Raw genomic sequence first — 19,603 nt, 5'->3', positions numbered from 1 at the left:
TTGTTTGAAATAAAGAAAAACAGAAAAGGGAACTCTATTAAACAGAACATACCAACTTTTAAAGTTAATAAGCTTTGGGTGTTTCTTTACCAAAGGAAATGAATACTTGGAGACCAGGATCGAACACAAAAAACATTCGGGCATCTCTCCTATAGTTCAATCAGGGCTCCATTAATGAGAGTGCTCTGGTTAATCTTAATTGTCATCATGGTATGAGGAGATATGATATATAAGGTATTCAAACCTCGTGGGATATATTATTAAGAACCACTGTTAAGTAAGAGGATGGAGTGAAACTGGAATGAAACAAGTCAGGCATCCGGTCTCAGTATTTCCTGTTGGTAGTGCTAGAATATTTCACTTTTTATGTTAAAAACACAACAGAACTATTTTTCCCTTTAATATTTATATGTTATAATTTATGTATACATACATATTCACATGCACACACATATACATACACATACACAGAGCCGTATTCGATGACCAAAAAGGAAGAGCCCCCAAGGGCTCTTTAGTGTGCAATTAATATTTTGGTCGGAAAATCAGCAGATTGTTTCAGTATGGCTATGTGTTATGACATCATAGTCCAGTAAAACTATAATGAACAGAAATTTTGTTTGTCTCTGTGGCAAACCAAAACGAGTTTTGTAATTGTCAGCAGGCCTTAGTGATTATAGTGGCGCCCACTCCCTCCACTGTAGTTAAGGGTCTGTTAGCATTCCAGTTGTGCACCTCTGTTTTCAGAAGTTCATAATTAATTGTAAACATTTGCTGTATGGTGAAAGCTTGCCATATAAGGCCTGAGTCCTGGAGTAAATTTCTGATTTCAAGTTGTCTGTTTTAAAGTTTTATAGTGGAGCCAGTTTAAAATATGCACAGAATTCCATGGAGGTGAAAAAACTGAATTTTGTGGGATATAAAATGAAGGTAATCTACGTTACTCATATTACGAAATTTCTGCATTAAAGGGATCTAAGATAAAATAGATAATAAAAAATTGGGCACTTCAGTGTACTTTTTAGTGATTGTAATCAGAGCAGAAAAGATGATGGTTTTTAATGTGTTTTGTTCTTTGCATGTTAAGTCTTACTGTGATTTTTTTTCTTCTTTTAACTTTTCTGTATTTTCTAATTGGAAAATGAGAGCATGTGACTTATATAATAAAAACACATTTACAAGACTTTATCCTAAACCAAAATGATAGAAAACTGTGGGCCAAGAAAATGAAGTTTAGGTTAAAAATTTAAAACAGTGACTTTTTCTTTTTTCATATTCTTGCTTTCTGTACTATGTTTGACACTGTTGATTATTCCTTTCCCTGACGTTGTGCTGTAATGTCTTTCCTAACTCTGAGGCCTCTTTCATCTCCTTCACTGCTGTCTATTATTTCCCCTGCCCTTTGATCATGGGCATCAATCAGATTCCAGTCTTGGGCTCTATTTTTTGGTTCCTCTGTGCTTACCCTTTCCAGGTGCTTATCCACTCACATGGTTTCAATTATTGCCTCCCAAGTCTGCATCTTCACTCCCACTCACATCTCTAGTCCTTCACCTCAGTAAACCTTCACTGGTTAGTCGCATCTGCCTGGTGAATTCTCGTTTGATGGCCTCGTCCAGTTTTTCTGGGGTTGGTCATACAACACTTTACTTAGATGTCCAGTAATCATCTAAAACTTATTAGGACCTTGATTGAATGACTTTTTCCTTGGAAATAGACACTTTCCAGTACTGGAGTGATTTTGAACTTAATTTTTCAGCATTATACTTGTAAATCCACCATTCCGTCAAAATTGGTCCTATTAGTTTTGCTGACTTGCTAAATCCAGAGGTCATTTCTTTGTGATCCTTTTATTAGACCTATGAGCAGCATTTGACACAATTGATCCCTCCCTCTTCCTTGATATACTTTTTTTCATTTTGTTTTCAGGAAGGACACCATGCCTGTCACTTCATTCTGGAGAGCTCTTACTCAGTGTTGTGCCTTTAAATTTTTTACCATTCCGTATGCTGCTTGGACCTCTTTCCTGCCACTTGACATCTCTACTTGGAAGTGTAATAGGCCTAATAATTTAACAACCCCAAAATGGAGCTGCTGGTATCCCCCCCACAGCCTGCCGTAAACACATTCCTTGTTGCACTCTTCACTGTCTCCCATCTTCTAATTGCTCAAGTCAGAAATACTGGGAGACATCCTTGGTTCTTCTTTCTCTAGTCCTTGGGCAAACTCCGTCAGCTGTACTTCCACAATCCATGCAGAAGCCAACTACTTCTCATCATTTTCTCTGCTACAACCCTAGCCCAGGCTACCACCATCTTTCCTCTGGATTATTGGGTTGGTCCCTTAATACATTCCACTGCATTCACCATTGTCCCCTTCAGTCTGTTCTCAATGTACAAGTCAGATGGTGCTTCCAAAGTGTAAGTCAAATCATATTACTTCTCTGCTCAAAGCCTCCCGGTGGCCGGCCATTTCACTCACTTGTAGTGATTTCTAAGGAAGGCTCTGTGGAATCTGGTCACCTCTTACGTCTCGTCTCCTAGCATTCTTTCCCTCACTCGCTCAACCCTAGCCAGACTGGCTTCCTCTTAGTTATTTGAACACACATGGCACACTCTTGTCTCAGGGCCTCTGCCCTTGGTTTTCTCTGCGTCAGGTGCACTCCCTCAGGTGTCTGCATGATTTGCTCCCTCACGTGTTCTAGCTCTTTCCACAACTGTTGTCTTCCAAATGAGACCTTCCCTGACCACACTACGTAAAACTGTAATCTTCCTCTCGCTCCCTGACACTTCTGAACCCTTCCGTCTGTATTTTTTCTTTTTTAGTATGTGTCTCTAACATACCAGATATTTTACCTATTAATCTTCTTTATTGTCTCTCTTCCCCACTATAATGTAAGCTCCAAAGCAGCAAAGAATTTTGGTATGTTTTGTTAATCGTCATATCCTGCTGTCATATAGAAGGGACTCGATATATAGTTGTTAAATCAATGAGTTTTATTACATGCCCTCTTAATTTTTCTTCTTTAATTCCATCTAGGTTTGTTCTTTTCCTGTTACAGCCACTTTTATTCCTTCATGTCTGCATTATTGAAGCGTTCTAGTCATCTCTCCTCACTCCAGTCTCATTAAAAATTTTCACCTTGATTACATTTTTTATTTTATTATACTTTCCGCTTAAGAATTGGCTTACACTCATTATTCTTTGTTGTATTGAATCTGATTTCCCTAATGCCTTGCACCAAAGTAACTCCATTTCTCTGCCCCTTTCCCATTTCTAGTCCTAACTACCTTCTGCCATAAAAGCATCACAATCTGTGTGTTGGTCCCTAAACATCTTGCCTGTCTCCATCCTCTGTATCCATCCCTTGGCCCCAGGTCACGTGGTGCGCTTCTGTCACAATCTCACTGAAAACTTCTCTCCAGGAAGTCTTCTGTGATATAATCAATTAATTGATAGTTATCAATTAGTAAATAATTAGTTGGTACCATTTATATTTACTGTTTTTTTTCTATAATATGCTTTTTGTGGAGATCAATGCATACTCTGTTATCCGTAAATATATTGCCGTTTTATGTTTTATAAATACCTTCATGAGGTTAAAATTTTATTAGGGTTAATAAGGGGGCATAGTACCTGCATTATATAGTTTGTATCATTTTAAACAAAACAAATTTTATTAATGAGTATAGAGTGGTTTCATTGACCTAACAGTGTTTTTATTTTCTTATTTTAGGTATCACTGCCCAATGCCTAAGATCTTTTATGTTCAGCTGACTGTAGGAAATAATGAATTTTTTGGGGAAGGAAAGACTCGACAAGCTGCTAGACACAATGCTGCAATGAAAGCGCTTCAAGCACTACAGAATGAACCTATTCCAGAAAAATCACCTCAGGTGTGGTGCTGCCACATGTGACTACCTCTTTGTTGTTGTCCCCCAGTGGATTGTTGAGAAGACAAATAAAAGCCTTTTTATTAAAAAAAGGGAAAAATAATCTCTTCTAAGGGGAGGGAGACTAGAGTGGTGATCTTCTCAGGCTGCCTGTCTACTATACTCATGTACCTGCCAAGATTACCTTACCTTTCAGAGCTTTGGTTCACCTACGGCGTTCACTTCACAGGCAACTCAAGATTTTGGAAGGTGTGCAAAGATGAGAAGTAACACTCATTTGCCTTGCATTTAATGCTATATTTATTGAAGGTAGATACCTTGTGTTACTGTAGAATCAAGGAATTTAAAGGTGTAGGAGATCTTTATGAGTTTTCCAGTCCTACTTTATTTTACAAATGAGGAAATTCAGGCTATTCTTGTGTAATCTCACAGCTTCAGTTGATTTCTGTATTGACTTCAAAATAGTATCTCTAGCTCAAGCATGTCCTATAGTATATTCACCTTCTGTTATATTCTCTACTTAGTATTTCAATCTCTGTGATTCCCCTTCCCCCAAACCTGTATTTTGAGACTTAGCTTGTAGCAGACTGGAAACCCTGGTGGTGTAATAGTTAAGAGCTATGGGTACTAACCAAAAGGTTGGCAGTTCGAATCCTCCAGCCTCTCCTTGGAAACCCTGTGGGACAGTTCTACTCTGTCCTATAGGGTCGCTATGAGTCGGGATCAATTTGATGGCAGTGGGTTTGGTTTTTTTGGTTTAGTGACAGACTTAGATGTTTTTCCTCCTTGTAGGGTTTCATGATAACTCTTATCTGCTTATCTGTTTCCCCACTAGACTATAAACTTCTTGAAAGCAGAAAATACTGTCTCTTTAACTCTTTATCTCTAATAACTTGCACTGTGTTCAACATACGTGAGGCCCTCAAGAAGTATGTATTAAATAAGTGAATTGGTGCCAGAGCCAGACACTGAGCTCTAGCATCCTGGTTTGCATCCTGTACGCTTTCTACAACTTAGTCTTCATAGGAGGTTACATATCATATTACAATTCCAGCAGAGTATCATGTGTGGAGGGGATAGAGATCGTAAGATGAGAGAATGGATATAGGAGCATAGGACAAATTCAAATTAGTGTATGGTTGAGTAGAAAGATTCCTAAACTCAGCATTTATGCTTCTGCTTGAGGAAGAAACCTAAAAACCAAATAACAAAAATCTTGGCAGCAAAGTACTTGAATGGTTTCACGGGAATCCACTGGACAGGGTCTACGGTTTGCTGTTTCTTACTGTATTTTAGATAGACCCTCCAGATTGCAGAATATATGTAAAGTTTGTTGCAAAGTGAAGTTTCGATATCATCTTTTTTTTTTTCTTGTGATTTAGAATGGAGAATCAGGAAAAGAAATGGATGATGACAAAGATGCAAATAAATCTGAGATCAGCTTAGTGTTTGAAATTGCTCTGAAGCGAAATATGCCTGTCAGTTTTGAGGTATGTGCTCAGTAGAGATCAGCCAATATTTCCCCCTGCCACTGATTATTTTAAACAAACATAAAATTTAACTGGTAGACTAGTACCTAAAAGAGAATATGTACTTCTTTATGTTCACACCCACTAGTATGAAATGATACACAGTATTTTTACATAAATAATGTGCACCTTCCATGTTTGTTCCATGTTTGCCAGCTGCGCCTTCCCCTACAAGGTATTTTCGTAAGCGCGCTATATTTTAAAATGTTGTAATACCTGCCTTATTAAGAGGTCACTAATCTTGCAGCTCACATATCTGGAAGTAGGCAAGAACCAGGACATGAGCTTAAACAGCGTGGAAGTATCCTCCTCTATCTGTTAGGATGTTCACACACTAGACAGCTCACACATTTTACTCACTGGCAGGATCCCGTGACCTTCACTGGGAACCTGCTTGCTGTCTTCTAGGATACAGTTCTAACAAGTTGGATTACCTGATTTCTTTAACCTGTAGCAGATTAAAGGAGTCTGTAAAAAAACAAAACCCAAACCAATTGCCGTTGAGGCGATTCCCACTCATAGCAACTCTATAGGACAGAATAGAACTGCTCCATAGGGTTTCCAAGGAGTGACTGGTAGATTTGAAATGAGCTTGGCTGCTAACCAAAAGGTCAGCAGTTTGAATCCACCATCTGCTTCTTGGAAACTGTATGGGGCAGTTCTCCTCTGTCTGATAGGGTCACTATGAGTTAGAATTGACTTGACAGTGACGGGTAAGGAGTCCTAGGTTGTGCACATGGTTTAATGCCCAACTATTAGCTGAAACGTTGGTGATTTGAACCCACTCAGAGGTGCCTCGGAAGACAAGCCTGGCTATCTGTTTCCAAAAGGTAATAGCCTTGAAAACCTATGGAGTAGCCCTACTCTGCACACGTGGGGTCCTGGTGAATTGGAGTCAACTTGATGGCAACTAACAACAAGAGCAGCAGCAGATTAAAAAGCAGCAAAATGAGAAAGGCATGGAGAAAATGTACTTGAAGGCCTACTGATAACATAAGAAATAATAGAGAAACTGTGCAGACTCCATCAAAAGTAATTGTACATACTAAAAAATTATTGAGATGTGGGGTCTTTTAAAGGGTACGATGTGTAGGAACAGACGGTTTTATTGAGTCTGTGGATTCTTAGGAGTATCAATATTGTATAGGATGTTTTGTGCTCATAATGATCTAATGGGGTCATTCGATGGCAATGGGGTGTTTTTTTTTAATGTGAGCAGTAAAAGGTTTCGTATTTAGCATCCTCCATTAAGTTAGTAAAAAGTGTCACTTTTTTTTTTTAATTGAGGAGAATGTTTATCAAAGTGGTTAAATTAAACAGTTTTGGTGTTTAAAATAGTAAACCTAAATTACTTGGGAAATATGTTTATATAAATTACTTATTGGTTTTAAATTATTGAGATACTGTGTTGTTTTTCTTTTCCAAGCGGTGTCCAAATGTTAAAGAAACAATTCTAATAACTATATATTTTTTATATTTAGTAGTAAACTATTTAGCTAGATTAGGATATCCCTCATAGGTCAGAATTTTGAAGGAGACTGAAGTTTTGAGCTCTCAGGTTTTGTAAAGCATCTTTCCTCCAAAAACTGGCATAGTTTTAATAGTAAGAGCAGATTAGACAGCATTTTATGTATAACTGACATAGTCATAATTCATTACTGTAGAAAGCTAGATATTTTTATGGCATATCTACTTACCCTTTTAACATTATGTCACAGAAAGTAAACATCTCTATAAAATAGCCTCTGAGGTGTCCATCAAAAAAAGGGTATTTTTCTGAAGAGAATTTCAGAATCTCATGGACGCTAGACTTTCTGGAGCAATGGAGTGTGGATGAACCCCGAAACTATTGATTTGAGATAATTTTTAAACCTTAAACCAAAAATATCCCCTGAAGTCATCTTAAAACTGAGCAATAGTTTAACTTAACTAGGAAAAAAAGGTCTGCTTTGAGCATTATGCTCTTTTTAGAACTGTCTATATGGGATCACATTGACAACAGCAACTCGAAAGATTAGATAGGAGCCTTAGGGGGCAATGAGTTTATGGTAATGGAAGAGAACAACTCAGAAAAAGAAGATGAGAATGGTTACACAACTCGAAGAATTATGAGTGTCACTAAATTGTACATGTAGAAATTGTTGAATTGGTGTATTTTTTGCTGTGTATATTCTCAACAACAACAAAATAAATAAAATTGAGAAAAATTACAGCAGAACGACAACAACAAAAGAAACTAGTTAGTGTTTTAATCTTTTATGAAATGTTCACCACTATGCTAGTCTGACTACTTCAGACAACTTTTGAGATATACGTAACAAGTGGGAACCATGTAAGGGACCCTGAAGGCAGCTTGGACTGAAGCAGGTACAGCACCAGACTGCTGCACCCATCAAGTGATGGAAGCTGTCAGGAAGTGTTAATTGACAAGGGTCCATGTATATTTTTATTTCATTCTTTTCCACAGGTTGCCAATTTGTTATTTGAAATAAAGTAAATGAATAAGTCAAAAAAAGGGAGTATTTTCATTCATCAGCTGTTTTTGAGAGGCTTCCACATGCAAGACGCTTTGCGGCCCATAGAACTACAATGAGACGTAGTCTTCGCCCTATAGTGACTTGTTTGGATAGAATTAAATATGTATACAAGTACATACAGATTATTGTTCTAGAGGGTGTGTGTACCTAGTCTAATATGGCATGTTTATGTACTTAATTTTGTGTTCCCTAAGAAGCTTGGTAACCGTAATTAGAAATACCTACTTCGAAGTAACAGCAACAAAAAGATTGTGACTATGAATTGAATTATGTTTTTTTAGATTTCTGTTCTTTCACCTCCTGTTTATTAAGTATAATAAGTATCATTAATGAATAGTCCTCATAAAATGCCTTCGTAATAGCTTCCTTAAATAATTTTGGCATCACTGTTAATCATTTCAGTTTTGATTATCATATGAGTATTGTGAAAGATTTATGCTATAAGAATACATCTTTAGTGTCTGTACATTATTTAATATTTTATTTAATAGGTTATTAAAGAAAGTGGACCACCTCATATGAAAAGCTTTGTCACTCGGGTATCAGTGGGAGAATTCTCTGCAGAAGGAGAGGGAAATAGCAAAAAACTCTCAAAGAAACGTGCTGCAACCACTGTCTTACAGGAGCTTAAAAAACTTCCACCTCTTCCTGTAGTTGAGAAGCCAAAATTATTTTTTAAAAAACGCCCCAAAACAATCGTGAAGGTAAGTATGTACTCTTAAAAGTTGTTTAGTTTTCCTGAATAAGTTTTACAGTAGCTATAGAAAATTTTTTTTTCACAAGGCAGTCATCTAAACTTATGTAATCAGGGTATGATGTGTGACTATACATAAAGGAGAATTTTGTTTTGTTTTTTTAAACACCTCTGTGCTATGGCTGCTAACCAAAAGGTCGGCAGTTTGAATCCGCTAGGCGCTCCTTGGAAACTCTATGGGGCAGTTCTGCTCTGTCCTACAGGGTCGCTATGAGTTGGAATCGACTCCACGGCACTGGGTTTGGGTTTTTTATACTTGCATTGGAAGCCATGGTGGCGTAGTGGTTAAGTGCTATGGCAACTAACCAAAAAGGCCGGCACTTCGAATCCGCCAGGCACTCCTTGGAAACTCTACGGGGCAGTTCTACTCTGTCCTCTAGGGTTGCTATGAGTCAGAATCAACTTCGACGGCAGTGGGTTTTTTTTTTTTTTTTTTGGTTTTTATACTTGGAGTAGGTCCCTGCTGGCTCAAGCAGTTTGCGATCGGCTGCTAACCCAAAGGTTGGTGGTTGAAACTCACCCAGCAGTTCTGCAGAAGAAAGGCTTGGTGAGCTGCTTCTGTAAAGACTACAGTCCAGAAGATCCTATGGGGCACAGTTCTACTCTGTAACACATGAGGTCTCCATGAGTCAGCATCAACTCTACGGCAGTCAGCTTGGTTTTGGGTTTTTATACCTGCATTTGTTCATCAGATAATAGTAGTACCTTACATATCTATAGTTTTTTTTTTCTGATTTGAAAAGTACCTTCCCATTCATGATCTCCTTAGTACAATGTTTATCACAACATGTAAGATAGATATTATCCCTCATTTTACAAATAAGGTTTTACAAAACATGCTCAAAGAATTGCTCACTTTTATTCAGCTATCACGTAGAATAGTTTGACTAGTCTAATCTCTAATCCAGTGTTCTCTCTGTATACTATACTGCTACACAGTAATCTCTTAGGTGCCTTGAGTTGGTAACAGGATACGGAGTAATTAAATGATCATATGAATAATACAACCCTGACAGCAGCAGAGCAGTTACACCGCAGTCTGTGTGCCAGGCTTTGTCCCAGCACTCTGTGTACTTCATCACCTTTAATCCTCATGGCAGCCCTGTGAGGTCCAAGGTGTTATTTTGTTCTCCTTTGTTCCGGCATTTATACTTTGCTGAAGAAGAATACATAGCGGACAGCTTTGCAGGATGTTGTGACTGTTTCTTTTATTGAATCAGATTTTATTTACGTTAAAAAAAAAGGCAAAGGCCAGAAGAATGAGGTGAATCAGCACTTAGCACAGGACAGTGCCCATGAGCGTTCAGTATGTATGACATGAATGATGCTAGAACTTTCTGCTTCTAAAGAAAGATTTTAATTGCTAGCACATCCGCTGCCAGCTCATCCTCACTTATTTAGCAGCCTTCTTCTGGTTAGGCTGTACACATCAAGGGGGAAGAAATGAAACACATTTTAACCGTGGGGAATTTCCTATGCTTAGATTGTAGAGTGGCACAATTTAGATATTTCTGTAGGTTTTATACCTTTGTATCTATGCTTTATTTAAAAACACGTGCATGCGTATATGCATACATACATAAATACTTGTTCTTTTTAATGAATGCTGCCGTTACCTCACTGAGAAGATGATTTAGGCTATGTGTTTCCTGACACGGTATTTTATATGTAAGGTAGACTAAACGTAATTGATAAATAGATAGACTCATAATGAGTTGTAGTGGTTCTGAGGAGGAGTGGTTTTCATTTTTATGCTCTAATCGCACAACCAGGTAGTAGGACGTAGCTAGTAAGAGCATTACCTATGGGTCCATTTTGAGTTTGAATCTCTGAGACCTGAGCAAGTTTCCTAACTTTGCTAATCTTCAGTTTCTTCGTTTATGAAGTGGAAAAAATAATTATACTTGCCTCATAGGATTGTTAAAAGTATTAACTGAAATAATTCACAGAATACATTAATGATTATTAAGTATTTACTGCTAATTATAAGAGTAATGAAGTAATAAATACTAACTATTGTTATTTTGTTGGCACAGTGGTTAAGAGCTTGTCTGCTAACCAAAAGGTTGGCAGTTGGAATCCACCAGCTGCCCCTTAGAAATCCTGTGGGGCAATTCTGCTCTGTCCTGTAGGGTTGTTATGAGTCAGAATCAACTTGATGGCAATGGGTTTATTGATATTTTCTATTAATCTCATCTATTCACTTTTTATATATTTGTGAATGTATTCATGGTCTGTTTTCTTAAATCTTCTTATATGTAAAATAGCTTTTCCATGTTAGAAGAGTAGTGCTTTATATCAGACTGGCAGCACAAAACTGATTATAATAAATTCCATCTTCTCTTTTAAACTAACCCTAATTTTAATAAAGAGCCTTGGTGGCGCAATGGTTAAAAGCTGTGCTGGAAACCCTGTGGGGGCAGTTCTCTCTCCTGTAGGGTTGCTATGAGTCAGAATTAGCTCGATGGCACATAACACTAGCCCCAACCATTTTAATAATTAAGAATAGTAAACTATTTGGCTAGAAAAGATCTTTATTTTTGAGAGTTCAAGACTAGAGAAACATTTCTATAGTAGAATACAACTTACTGCTTTTAACTATAGTGATGAAAAGCAAGACTAGAAGACAGCTATTTTAAAAATGTTAATTCTCCAGTGGAAAAAAACATTTTGAATTCTCAAAATTATTTGCTACCACTTCCAGCATATAAGCATATTATTCCGGAACTTCATTCTTATCCGTCACTCAGATTGCAGCTTAAACCTGACTTTAAGCTTGCCTTCACCAGTTTCCCCCCAACCCCAGACTACGTAGGTTAGCTCCTGCATTTTTCCTCACATACATCACACTTGGAATTGCTTGTGCCATGTCTGTCTCGTGTTAAAGTCTATAGATATTCTCTGAAATGTAGGGTTACTTTGAGAAAACAAAATGCGTGTAATGAGTTGGAATCTAGATGACTTTAAGTATGATCATACTTTACAGTCTGCCAGTCAATGGGTCATTTGGAACAGTATCTGGGTTTTCAGCATTGTCGTCACTTCTTCATATGTCTTAAATATCTAAGATCTGTGGTTCCTATATTTAGTAGAAGTTGAGAAAGTATCTGTTGATGATTTAGCCTTGATTTTATTTTAAATAATAAAACTATAGCACTGTCTTATTTGATCTGCTTAATTACTCTGTGATATAGCTGTTATTTCCATTTATAGATGAAACCCACCCAAGAAAATGTAGCAGAATCAGTTTTCAGATCCAGTCATATCTGACTCCAGTGCCCATTTGAAACTGATTGTGAACTTCATTTGGATTTTAACATTTGCACTAAGTTACCCTGTTAAAATGTAAGACTGGCCCAATGATGCCTTTGGGTCTTTTATCCTGTTTTTTTTTAATGTAGCTCACTTCTCGAAGGTGAAACTTCAAAGAAGGCTTTCCAGTGTTGGAGATAAAATTTGTTGGGCAAAACTATTATAAAGCTGTCTTTATTGGTTTGTGGGATGATAATCTAAGACTTGGTATCCACGGAATGATGTAATTGTCAGCAGTTCTTGTAGTTAGTTTCAATCAAAGGAAGAAACCAGCCATTCTTAATGTTCTCAGAGCTCCATTGTTAGCTAATTGGATTTATTCATTTAGTTCCTTGTCATTGGACTCTGTATCAACAACAGTTTCATTGGAACTTGAAGATGTTCTCATAAGAGAACCATATGTGAATAAAGACAACGTAGCATTGGAAATAGACTTAATTTATCTGATCATCATTGTGAACTAGGCATACTTCTAGTGCCAAACTCAAAAGCTACCCTCAACCTTTCATTGGGTTCTCAGTCTTAGACTTATAAATTACTATCTGAATGTTTCTTTTCTCATCAGTTCTTCTTCATGCCCTTTGTAATTTATTTAATTTTTATTTTTAGTACATAGATAGAAACTAGCATTTTATAAAAAACTTGAAGTCTTCTTTGCCATCTCTGTTCTCTTTACCTAACCATTACAGTACTGGAGTTCTCAGTCTTTGTTCTCTCTTTCTCTCCACCTGGGCTGCCCTCCTGCTTCTAGAAGTTCACATCAGTCTTTATGTAGATAATTTCTAAACACTCTTTTGTGCTGTACTGCCTGTTAGACATCTTTGCTTGATACCTCACAGGCACCTCAAACTCTGTGTCCAAAACTCATCATCTTCCCTTCTAAAGCCTGTTTCTCCTCCAGCATTCCTCATCTCAGTGAGTGGCACTCCATTCCGGCTGCTGAGAACAGAAAACTGGGAGCCATTTTTAATTTCTCTTATTTGTCATATCCAGTCAATCATCAGGCCCTCTCAGTTCCATCACCTAAATATTTCTTATATTGGTCCATTTCTTTCCACCCTTCCGCTACCTTTTTGGTCCAGTTCACAATCACCTTTTCCCTGAACTATCGTTGTTAGTTGCTGTTGAGTTGATTTTGGCTCGTGGCTACCTTATGTGTACCTAGCTGATTGCCAGGCCTGTCTTCTGAGGCGCCTCTGGGTGGGTTCCAGCCATCAACCTTTCGGCTAGTAATTGCGCTTAACCATTAGCTCCACCCAGGGTCTCCTGAACTACTAGCAAAAAAATCTGGAAACTCCTTGCCATCGAGTCAATTCTGACTCATAGCGACTGTGTAGGACAAAGGAGAACTGCCCCATAGCGTTTCCAAGGAGTGGCTGTGGATTTGAACCGCTGACCTCTTGGTTAGCAGCTGAGTTCTTAACCACTGTGCCACTGGCTTTCTTACAAGTACACTTCCACCAAATAATCATTTAAAAAGAGTGGTTTTTAGAGACACAAAGATGATCATTTCATGTTCCTGCCTAAAACCTTTTAGTAGTTTCTCATTGCTCTTTGGTTAAAGTCCAGAGTCCTTAATGTACAAAAGATGCTGCAAGATTTGGCCCCTGCTACTCTCCAGTCTCATCCCGTGCATTCAGATTCTGCAGTCATCGTGGCCTCAGATAGACCACATGTCCTCAGGTGGGCCACACATGCTAGTTCCTCTGTCTGTAATGTTTTTCCCCTCCCTCCCAGTCTTCACTTACCTTTCTTCCTTCTCTGATTTCTTTGGAGAAGCCTTCTGTGTTCATCCTCCCACTCCAGACTAGGTTAGCATCCTGCATTTTTCCTCAGATGGATCACACTTAGAATCACTTGTGCGCTGCCTGTCTTTTCTGAATCCTAGTGTGAGTCAATAAATGAAATGAAACATTCGGAAGTTTTTGGTCATTGAATTTGCAGAATTGACAAGTGTTCTTAAAAATATGGTGGTGCAATGGTTAAGCACTCAGCTGCTAACCTAAAGGCTGGTGGTTTGAACCCACCCAGCAGCTCCACTGGAGAAAGACTTGGACATCTGCTTCCATAAAGATCACAGCCAAGAAAGCCAAACGCAGAAATTGTTGAACAGTATCGTTAATATCACATACAAATAAAATTTTGCTGAAGATCATTTAAAAGCAGCTGCAACAGTACATCAAAAGGGAACAGCCTGAAATTCAAGCCAAATTCAAAAGAGGACATAGAACCAGGAATATTGTTGCCGATGTCAAATGGATCCTGGCTAAAAGCAGAAAATATCAAAAAGATGTTTATTTGTGTTTTATTGACTATGCAAAGGCATTTGACTACGTGGATCGTAACAAATGATGGTTAACATTGCAAAGAATGGGAATTCCAGAACACTTTATTGTGCTTATGAGAAACCTGTACATAGACCAAGAGGCAGTTATTTGAACGGAACAAGGGGAGACTGCGTTGTTTAAAGTCAGGAAAGGTGTACATCAGGGCTGTATCCTTTCAATGTTTTTAATCAGTCTGTATGCTGAGCAAATAATCTGAGAAGCTGGACTACATGGAGAAGAATGGGACATCAGGGTTGGAGAAAGACTCATTAACAACTTTTGATATGCAGGTGACACAGCCTTGCTTGCTGAAAGTGAAGAGGACTTGAAAAGGGTGAAGATCAAAGACTAGAGCCTTCAGTATGGATTACACCTCAACATAAAACAAAAATCTTCACAACTGGACCAATAAGCAACATCATGATAAACAGAGAAAAGATAGAAGTTGTCGAGGATTTCATTTTATTTGGATCCACAATCAACGCCCATGGAAGCAGCAGTCAAGAAATCAAGAGACACATTGCAATGGGCTATTCTGAGGCAAAGGGCCTCTTTAAAGTGTTGAAAATAAGATGCCATCTCAAAGACTAAGGTGCACCTGACCCAAGCCATGGTATTTTCAATTCAATTTTCAAATCAAGCTGGGCAATGAATAATGATGACAGAAGATGACTTGATGCCTTTGGATTGTAGTGTTGGTGAAGAATATTGAGTATACCACGGACTGGCAAAAGAACAAATCTGTCTTGGAAGAAGTACAACCAGAATGCTCCTTAGAAGCAAGGATGGCGAGACTGCGTCTTACATACTTTGAACATGTTGTCAATAGAGATCAGTCCCTGGAGAAGGATATCATGCTCAGTAAAGTACAGGGTCAACGAAAAAGAGGAAGACCTCAATGAGATGGATTGACACAGTGGCTTCAATAGTGGTCTGAAGCATAACAACGATTGTGGGAATGGTGCAGGACCAGGCAGTGTTTCATTCATAGTGTTTCATTCATAAGGTTGCTTTGAGTTGGAACTGACTTGATGGCACCTAACAACAACAGCAACAACAACAATGATCATTAGGCGCATGCCTAGAATGCTGTCTTAGTTTGCTAGGGCCAACTGCAGCAGAAATACCGTAAGTGGGTGGTTTTAAGAACAGAAATTTATTTTCTCACAGTGCAGGAGTATCAAAGTTTGAATTCAGGGCACTGGCTGTAGGGAGCAATCATGTCTTTCTTGTCTATTTTACCTTCTAGTAGCTGGCAATCCTTGGAGTTCCTGGGCTTATAGACTCATCTGCCTCCATCAACTTCAAATATTATCTGTCTGCTCCTTAGGTTTAATGATTAGGTTTAGGACGCACCCTACACTAATAGGACCTCATTAACATAACAAAGAAAACCCTAAAATAAGATTACATCCACATGTACAGGTAGTCCTCGACTTACGACGGAATTGCTTTCCTATGACCCCATCATAAGTTCGTTTTGATATAAGTCGAATACCCCCTTTTTTTGTTTTTAGTTTTCATTATTACTGCCTTTTATTATCAGTATCTTTATAAATCCGGTCTTTAATTGTCTTTGGAGGTTGGCATGAAAATGATAACATCAGGAAATTATGTGATGCAACATTGTACATAGTTCGTATTACTAACGACAAGATGTACCAAAAAAAAAAAAAAAAAGATGGTTATAAGTGCTGTTTGTTGTAACTCAAATACATCTTAAGTTGGGGACTACCTGTATAGGGATTAGGATCCTAGCACATATTTTGGCGGAGGAGGGGGTACATTCAGTCCATTACAAATGCCTTCCCACACTCCCATCCCTATTCTCACCCCAGTTTTTGCCCATTAACTGTCCTTAAGTCATCATGCTCAGCCTAGGGCTCATCTCCTCCAGGAAACCGTCTTTGGTTCTTTCTCACCCTTTCTGGGGTTTGATCCCTTCCCTTATGTTCTTAAAACTCTTGTACGTACTAAATTGTATTAAAATTGACAATATATTGGTCTCTTCTAGCAGCGGCTGTGTCTTACTCGTCTTTGAATCCACAGTATCTACTGCGAAGCCTGCAGCATAGTAGGTATTTAGTAAATATTTACTGAACTGAATTTTTTCTGGCGAACATATCTGGCTGTTCATTGGAGTAGCGTGACAACAAAGTCACATAAAGGATTTAGTAATTCAAGGAATGTTGGATTAGAAATAAAGTTATTTTTAATAACAACAACTATAATTCTAAAAAGAAGACTTAGGAACTCTTTTTTGCTCTGGAAAAATTTGAGCCGTAACTTACACAGTGATAGTATCCTATCACTTGTCTGTCTTGCCCTACTGTGGTGGCTCACGTGTTGCTGTGATGGTGGAAACTGTGCCACCGGTATTTCAGACGCCAGCAGAGTCGCTCATAGTTTACAGGTTTTGGTAGAGCTTCCAGACTAAGACAGACTAGAAAGAAGGATGGCGAGACTTCCTGTCACGTACTTTGGACGTGTTATCAGAAGGGACCAGTCCCTGGAGGAGGGCATCATGCAAAACGATGAATACCCTTTATGAAGTAGATTGTAACAATGACTCAAGTATAGTGGCTGCAACAATGGGCTCAAGTGTAACAATGATTGTGAGTATGATGCAGGACCGGGCATTGTTTTATTTTGTGGTACATGGGGTCATTATGAGTCAGAACCAACTCTACGGCACCTAACAACAAAATCACCACCCTGCCAGGACAGTGGGCTGCCCTTGGCTCTTCTCTTCCATTCTTTCTTCTTGGGTACTTTCCAGCATATCTAGATGAGTTGACTTGCACATTATGGGGCAGGTGGCATTGGCCTGCCTCACTTGAGTAGGGCCAGATCCTCCCTCCTCTGATGTCTCTGAGGAGAAGATGTACCTTGATTAAAGATAGAACGTGATAGAAAAATCTTTGTACTTCTAGCCAAGTACTCCTGCTTTTATTTCCCTGGCTCCTAATTCTTCTGTGAGGCTGCATGCATCTTTGAGTTAAGGCATGGGGGCCTAAGAGGGTTTGTTGTAGGAGATGATGCAAACAGGTATGTTCTTTGGATACTTCTAAAGGTGAAACAAAATTTGACATGATTGAGGTAAAGGATATAACTTACAAAGGAAAAAAAATTAACTGGGTTTCAGAGGTTTCAGTCACTCTGAGAACTAATTCACTGCACAATCCTGTCCATATGGCATTCATTATTTTGCAAACCTCCTCTTTGTCTCTCCTTTAATTTACTTGTTCTTTTCCCCAACCTTTCTTTCTGTTTTTAAAAATTTGCTTGTAATAGTTTTATAAATATTAATCTCAGACCTTTTGTACTCTGTACATGAAACTTTTCTCAAAAAAAATAAGATAAACACCCAGTCAACTTACTGCGACGTATATTTGTATGTAAAATCTGTAAGGTTGGTTGAGCAATTTTTGCTCCAATAGCGAAGCATGCAGTTGAACCCTGAAGTGGGAATTACATGTGTCTTAAAAACACAAACATGGAACCTCACAGAGTCAAGATTGAAGTCACCCTGGAGCACCTGGCTTCTTTCACTCAGAATAATTATTGTGAGATTCATCCTTCTTGATGTGTATGTTAATTGTTCGTTCTACTTTATTGCTAAGTAGTGTTTCATTATATGAGTATACCACCATTTGTTTACCCATTCACCTGTCTGTGGACATTTGTAATGCTTTCAGGTTTTATTTGTTACAAATAAAGCTGCTGTGTGCAGTTGTGTACAAGCCTTATGGGCATGTGCTTTCATTTCTCTTGGGTAAATACTTAGAAGTGGAATGGCTTGGTCACATAGTAGGTGTATATTTAACTTTTTAAGAAACTACCAACTGTCCTTCAGAGTGGTTTTACCATTTTACATTCCCAGCAGCAGTGTCTGAGAATCCCAGTTGCTCTGCGTCTTTGCCAACACTTGGTATGGTCAGTCTTTTTATTTCAGACATTTAAATATTTGTATAGTTGTATCTCATTGTGGTTTTATTTTACATTTTTCCATTGACAGTTGATAAAACCAACACCAAACCCATTGCCGTCGAGTTGATGCCAACTCATAGTGGCCCTATAGGACAGAGTAGAACTGCCCCATAGGGTTTCCAAGGAGCGGCTGGTGGATTCAGACTGCTGGCCTTTTGGTTAGCAGCCATAGCTCGTGGTAGCTCTTAACCACTGTGCCAGATATTGAGCATCTTTTCATGTGCATAGTGGTACATGAGCCTTGATGAAACATCTTTCAAATCTTTTGCTCCATTTTTAGAAGGTGGGTTGCCTATTTTAAACAATAATAAACTTATTGAATTTTGAGAGGTCTTTGTATATTCTGGATGCAAATTCTTACCAGATATGTGATTTGAAAATTATTTTCTACAAACCTGTGAGTTGTCTTTTTTGAAGAGAAATTATTGATTTTATAGAAATCCGATTTATTGTTTCCTTTGACGGAATGTGATTTTGGAGTTACATCTAAGAAATTGGATCAGAGATTCTGTTACCAATTAGACCTGTCAGCCTTATTAATTTTGTTGTGTGTGAAATCGCATCTTATTGTAGTCTGAATATGTATTTTCTGAGTCCTAATCTTCTCTTGTTTGTTCTATTAAAATCTGTCCATCTCTTTTGCCCATTTTTCATTTAGATTGTCTTTTTCCTAATAAATTTTAGAATTTCTTAAAAACGTATTTTGAATACTTTTTTTTTTTTTTTAATATATGTGTTGCAAATATCTCCTTCCGTTTTATGGCTTGTTTTCTTATATTTTTGGTATTTTTCAATAAATAGAAGTTATGAAGCAATTGTACTATACTGGGAAATTTGTTCAGTTTTAAAACCATAATTGACTCTACTTATCAATAGTATCCTTGAGACTCAAGTCCTATAAAAAAAAAAAAAATAGAAGCCCTAATTTCAGATCTATTACTTTATTTTTCTTTATAAATCTTTCTGAATGATTCATTTATCTTCTCCAGTTACAGTCTGGAGGTGTGGGAGTGGGGTTGGGGAGAACCACTGTTTCTTTAAGGATGCATTAACAACTTTTACAAGCATATTTTAAACTTTTTCTTACTTTTTAGGCTGGACCAGAATATGGTCAAGGAATGAACCCCATTAGCCGCCTGGCTCAAATTCAACAGGCCAAAAAGGAAAAGGAACCAGATTATGTTTTGCTTTCAGAAAGAGGAATGCCCCGACGTCGAGAATTTGTGATGCAGGTATTTCTGCATTTTATATTAGAATATAT

At 38.0% G+C, this 19,603-nt stretch overlaps 1 protein-coding gene across 27 annotated transcripts in view; it reads left to right on the top strand.

The window, feature by feature from the left end:
- STAU2 (staufen double-stranded RNA binding protein 2) overlaps window positions 1-19,603 on the top strand; it is a 362,398-nt gene that overhangs the window by 140,157 nt on the left and 202,638 nt on the right. For 26 of the 27 annotated variants that reach the window (XM_064267843.1, XM_064267841.1, XM_064267842.1 and 23 more), the window contains 4 exons: window positions 3,737-3,896; window positions 5,276-5,383; window positions 8,451-8,663; window positions 19,437-19,574. In XM_064267843.1, coding sequence (XP_064123913.1) covers window positions 3,750-3,896; window positions 5,276-5,383; window positions 8,451-8,663; window positions 19,437-19,574 — 606 coding nt within the window. In that variant the 5' untranslated portion in view covers window positions 3,737-3,749. Of the gene's footprint in view, window positions 1-1,961; window positions 2,055-3,736; window positions 3,897-5,275; window positions 5,384-8,450; window positions 8,664-19,436; window positions 19,575-19,603 lie in introns of those variants that run through there. The other variant, XM_064267844.1, reaches the window with a different exon arrangement.

The sequence above is a fragment of the Loxodonta africana genome, chromosome 14, assembly GCF_030014295.1.
Source record: "Loxodonta africana isolate mLoxAfr1 chromosome 14, mLoxAfr1.hap2, whole genome shotgun sequence".
NCBI classification, from domain to species: Eukaryota; Metazoa; Chordata; class Mammalia; order Proboscidea; family Elephantidae; genus Loxodonta; species Loxodonta africana.
Note: the sequence above shows the minus strand (reverse complement) of the source record. Positions and strands in the feature narration are given on the sequence as shown.